The 6,000-nt window shown below is 42.1% G+C and overlaps 1 protein-coding gene across 3 annotated transcripts in view; it reads right to left on the bottom strand.

The window, feature by feature from the left end:
* Window positions 1-563: 563 nt before the first annotated feature.
* The window catches only part of CNST (consortin, connexin sorting protein), a 37,809-nt gene continuing 32,372 nt past the window's right edge, over window positions 564-6,000 (bottom strand). For all 3 annotated transcript variants that reach the window (XM_033144397.1, XM_033144395.1, XM_033144396.1), the window contains 2 exons: window positions 1,643-1,766; window positions 564-800 (listed from right to left, as the gene is read on the bottom strand). In XM_033144397.1, the coding sequence (XP_033000288.1) occupies window positions 595-800; window positions 1,643-1,766 (330 nt within the window). In that variant the 3' untranslated portion in view covers window positions 564-594. The remainder of the gene's footprint in view (window positions 801-1,642; window positions 1,767-6,000) is intronic.

The raw sequence follows: 6,000 nt of genomic DNA, 5'->3' as shown, positions 1-6,000 counted from the left end.
ATGAAGCAATGGATGCATCCACTCATTACAGCTGCTACAATCTGAAATGCAAGACAAATTAATTAACAACTAGGCTGAGGGCTCTGATTTCTGCTGCACCACTCCAATAAAATTATAAAACTCACAAGGACAATTAAAAATCAGGACAAACAGTAATTAAACCCAAATAAGGTACGTTTCCATAAAATATGGACTTATTGCATGATAGTTGAAGACAACATCTTTGCATGATCAGCCAGAAAGACAATATAGTCCTGCTCTAAGTTTACATGGATTGCATACAATTATGTGGGGACTGGAAACTGTAGGGTAGGTGGTAAAACTTTTTCTCTTCTTCATTTCCTAAGATGGGTGGATCGCTGTTCAAAGCATCTCACAAAGGTAACAGTAGGGCAGTTTATCAGTACATCATGCTGCCTCATGATATAGTAGCATGAATTCCACTTAAGCACCCCTGATTACAGGAAAGTATCTCCTAAGCAGAGGTACTTCCTATGTCATTCACTGTACCTCTTCTGAAGGTGCCATGGTACAAGCAGCTTGAAATATTTTTTCTCTCTTCCACAATTGTCAGTGAGCTGTCAGCAATTTCTTCTATGTGAAGGATAGCCAGTGCTTAAGTTCCTCTACACCCTGCACTATTCGGGTATAATAAAAGTCCATATTGGCGGCAAAGTCAATACATACAGGAGATTCTGTGTCACCAAGCGTGCAGTACAGCGCAGTTCCTCCAACACTAAGGAATACAGTTGCTACGCACAATAAGATCAGCAGAACACAGGAGCCACCTCCAACTTCCTCTGTAAAGATAAGATACGTAACACACAGCTGATGAAATCGCAGGCAACCGAACTACTTTTGGACTCTTACAAGATAAAGATGCATGGCTTTATCACTCGTTTCTACAAGACCCTCCACCCCCTCCGTTTACCACCCAGCCTGATGATGAGTTCTGGAGAACTCAAAAGCACCTTGCTCACCTTTTTGTGACACGTGGGTTGGTGTAACAAAGGCATTGCCTTACTATGGGTCAACATGGCTTTGCATGAAATGGAAACTCTGCGTGAAACGGCATGAAATGGAATGTCTGCACTGTGTATGTTGTCCGTCCCCCCCCCCCCCGATAAAAATATAGAAACAAAATAGGAAGAGAACAATTTATAATAATCTATGCCATGAGTAGCTAAAATGCAGGGCAATGCCTAACATCACTGAATACAGTGTAAGTTTTTTAGTTTTACAGAATTGTTCATCAGGCTAGATGGTAAACACAGCAACTATGGGGTAGGGAGAGAAGAGAGGGGAAAATATTTTGGCTAAGGCTGAAGCCATGGAATCTGTATCTGGCACCAGTCTTACGATGGAATGGGGAAGGAGGTAGCAGACATTCAAAGGATGCTATGTAGGTCTATGCGGGTATCAGTTTGCACCAGTGCCTGTTGTGAATGAAAAGCATAAAATGGCTAATTTTCCATCTCTGAAAACACAACAACTAGTCTGTGTCCATCCTTAAGCTCCTTAAGCAGGAGACATGACGATCCCTTGATTTCAACAGATTTCAAGTATGACTTAGTTGAATACAACTCATAATGCATAATTTGGGGGCAGAGGCTGGGGGTTGTGATAAACAAAAGCAGGATACCTTGGTCAAATGTGTCTTCCATTTCTAGGAATCTTACTCTTCTTTTAGACTCTCTCCGCTGGATCTGAGCATCACTGTCATCTCTCTTCTTTAATATTGACACAAGCCCCTCCGCAGGAACAGTCTAACAGAAAAGATAAAAGAGGTGCTTTTAATGACAGACTATTAAGTGACTGGACTGCCTTGCACATCACAATATAGTAAACTATGGTTTACTGGGGCTGTGTAAACATGCTGGCTCCCAGAGAAGAGCTCATACTTATTTGTTCCTCCTTGGTCCTTTTAAGAACAGCATCTTATCTGGTTCAGGTATCTCCTCCTTACCTATGATCAGCAGGCAAGTTTTTTTCCTATGGTTGTTGATCATGAATAATGAAGGGAGGCCTTAACCTTGGTTTAGCTCAGGGACGGACTTTGGTAATCTTTCATAATATGGCACCCTGTAAGAGTCCCAAATTTGGCACCCCCAATGGATCTTCTCAATTATTTTAATCTTCTCAGTTTTGCACCCCGTCAGCTCAATTCCCTGTGCGGGAGAACAGCCTGTACCACCCTAAATCTGGCGCTGCTTAGCTGAACACTGAGCTGTGCTAAAAGGACCATGGTTTGGCTTTCCCTTGATGTGCAAATTAGCCTACTAGGTTTGGCTTTATATACAGTGGTACCCTGAGTTACAAACACCTTGGGTTACAAACACTTCTGGTTACAGACTCCACTAACCCCGAAGTAGTACTTCGGGTTTAGAACTTTACCTCAGGAGAACAGAAACTGTGCGGTGGCAGCGGGAGGCCCCATTAGCTAAAGTGGTACCTCAGGTTAAGAATGGACCTCTGGAACGAATTAAATTCATAACCAGAGATACCACTGTATTTCATTTGCTACATAATTGCACCAATATATTCCAATAATATCCAATATATCCTGGCGTGCTCTGGTCCATGGGGTCACAAAGAGTCAGACATGACTGAACGACAACAATTCCAATAATTATGCAGCATTATATAATTTACATTGATAAACTATGACATTTGCTTCTAAACTTTGCTATTGTTGGATCTTATAATTAATGGATTATTTTGCAAGGAATTTCACACTAAATCACCATAAACTGTAAAGGTAGTGCTATACTGTGATTACAATGTAACATATAGTCTGAATCATACAGTATATGATTTTTTTCTTAGCTGAAAAGTTGCTTTTATTCAATTTGATTACAATCTCTTTATATATTTAAAAGGGATTTCCTTCTCTTACACATACAGTTAAGACACTCGGCTCAGTGTACATCTCTATGCAATTTTAGCATCAGTAGGGCATAGGTTCCTGATTTAAGGGCTCTTGTAATTATTACAGCTCTCAAATCACAATGTAACTCTCTGCTGTCTGGAATATGACCACATGAGTATTACAATTCCTTACTGGAAAATGCTAACAACATCACTTCTCATGAATGATGCAATCACATCTGCCCCTACCACACTGTGACTAACACCAAAGCTCATTATGCAAAGAAATGGCTGACAGAAGAGTTGAAAGTAACTAGTCTCATGATAAAGTGTGAAGACAACCCTTCTCAGTTTCCACCCACAAAGCAAATCTTCAGATTTTGCAGTGAGACTTGAGATGGGCTCACTGGCTTGGGCATGCTCAAAAGCTTCCTGACACTTTATTTTGAGACTACATAGCTGGACAGTGTTCTCGAAGCGACTGGCATGAGTTTGGCCAAACTGCGGGAGGCAGTGGAGGATAGGGGTGCCTGGCGTGCTCTGGTCCATGGGGTCACGAAGAGTCGGACACGACTGAACAACAACAAGCTGGTGAGAGTCATTCCCTGCTTTGATGGTCTATCATCCAGCAATAAAAGGAGAATAGTGAGGCAGACTGAGGAAAGAGCGAAACCAGTGAAAAACATAAGGCCCCACTTTCAGCTGGTTGTGTGGATAAACTCAGTCACTGTTTGATTCTTCTGTGACGCATACAGGCTACTGCTGCACAGGTTGGAAGCTAGTTCGCCACACAAGTGCCCCCCCCACTCAGATGCTGGGAATGTAACAGAGCATTAGAATGGGCGCAATCTTGAAAGCAAAACGCCCAATTACAAAGCACATTTTTATAATGTCTCTAATGCATACTTATGGTATTAATAGTTTTAGTTCTATCTGAAAAGAGAAAATCAATAAGCTGAACTTCTAAAAGCACAAGTACTCAGAGCAGAGATGTTAGTAGCTTGTCTCTGAAGAGGGAGAAGTTATTTGTGCTATTTTGGCAAAACCATTAATAATACTTTATGAATTATTCAACATTCAAGGCCGCTGCTGCGCACATGCTACTGCTATTATAATTTTATGTGGTCAAGCTAGAAGCAAAACATTGATCGTTGGTTTTTTGGATTGTATTATATAATAATATAAAGCCTAACAGAAGATTGCGACCTTGAGTATTAGCTGTTGATATGGAGGTAACTGACAATATTAAATACTTCATAATATGTTGTATATTGCACACAACTTGCAACATGTATCATTTATCTGAAAATAAACTTTCAGCTCCTACCATAGTAGTTTGCTATTATCCTGCCTTGACTCTGGAATTGCATTGTGCAATGCATGAGCACGGATACAATAGACAACCACAACTTATATAAATAATGAAGGCTTTGTATATAAATAATGCAACCTTGCACTTGCTAACTTGGAGTAAGCCTCCATGGACATCATGGGACTTACTTCCAAGCAAATAAGGGGTGTGTATATATATCTTGATGGGACACTGGTGGCGCTGTGGGTTAAACCACAGAGCCTAGGGCTTGCCGATCAGAAGGCGGTGGTTTGAATCCCCACGATGGGGTGAGCTCCCGTTGCTCAGTCCCTACTCCTGCCAACCTAGCAATTCGAAAGCATGTCAAAGTGCAAGTAGATAAATAGGTACCACTCTGGTGGGAAGGTAAACGGCGTTTCCGTGCGCTGCTCTGGTTCGCCAGAAGCAGCTTAGTCATGCTGGCCACGTGACCCGGAAGCTGTACGCCGGCTCCCTCGGCCAATAAAGCGAAATGAGTGCCGCAACTCCAGAGTTGGACACGACTGGACCTAATGGTCAGGGGTCCCTTTACCTTTATATATATCTTGCAGACTATTTTAATGTATGGACATGCTTTTGGTTTTCCCCACACCGTTAGTTTCACACAAAGATTTGCTTTCTGAACATTACATGTGGACAATAATCTATTTTCCATAGATTAGCTGAGTGGGGTGTCGTTATACATCACATTATTTTTATCCTGACACAGCATATTTCAATGCTTCATGCTGAACAGACATGCGGATCAAGCATGAGGGTGGGTCAAAGGTCGAATTATGTGTTAAAATGTCAACAGACTCTTTACTGGCATTACTTTTAATGCTACGGTCAAGAAAATTCCCGTCTTTATGAACTAAACAAAGCAAAGGTCAAATTCTAAAAACAATGAATACTGAACAGTTGATCACTCATAGGCTTCAACCAATTACTGTACTAAATTGTTCTTATCAGCGTTGGCTCCAGCTTTTGAGGGTCCTTGGCTAAGACTCCCTCAGTGGGGTCCCATCCCTAAATGGGCCCACCCGGTCGCTGTCCCTCTCACTCTCTGTACCCAAATCACACCACTGCCTCTAAAAAGAGAGCAAGGCAAGTGGAGGTTTCTCCTGATCTTTGCCCTTGTCACTGCTGACATGCTTGGAGAGAGCAGGTGAACAGGCAGCAAAAGCGAGACGAAGGCTTTGGGGGGGTCATGTGAACCAAGGCGGGTGCCCAACTACGCCAACGCCAGTCCTGATGCTTGTAAATCTGATCAGAATAAAACAGGAAACCCAATAAAATGGATTGCTCTTGCTTCCCCTGAGAAAGCAGGTAAACCAGAACATTACACAGTCTTACACAGTACAAGACATAGCCCTGCTCCAACACCACCCCCTTGTTTTTCCTCGATTTATGTATCTCTGAAACAAATGCCTCCAGTTGACACAGCCTAGGGAACAAATTCCCTCTAGAGAGAGCCAATATTACCCCATATTTGGCCTGGAGAGATTGCTATTGAATGATGCAAGGTACTCTCTGTCCCCTCTTCAGAGACCAAAGTCTGCCTGCGAAGAAGTCAGAGCCCAGAGAACAGCAAACCTAAGTTAGGAATTACATGTTTCCCATAAGAACACTTGTATCATCAGCTTTTGCCTTCTTACAGTAAACATAAGATGAGGGGAAGTAGGAACGAATGGCATTCAACTGGTACTTAGAAATGCAAAAAATAAATAAACACGGGGTGCAGGCTGGCTATGTTTACGGATAATGAAGTTTAGCAAGCGTAACATAAAAGATGGATTTCC

Source organism: Lacerta agilis, chromosome 3 (assembly GCF_009819535.1).
Source record: "Lacerta agilis isolate rLacAgi1 chromosome 3, rLacAgi1.pri, whole genome shotgun sequence".
Classification (NCBI taxonomy): domain Eukaryota; kingdom Metazoa; phylum Chordata; class Lepidosauria; order Squamata; family Lacertidae; genus Lacerta; species Lacerta agilis.
This window is presented reverse-complemented; position numbering and strand designations above follow the sequence as displayed.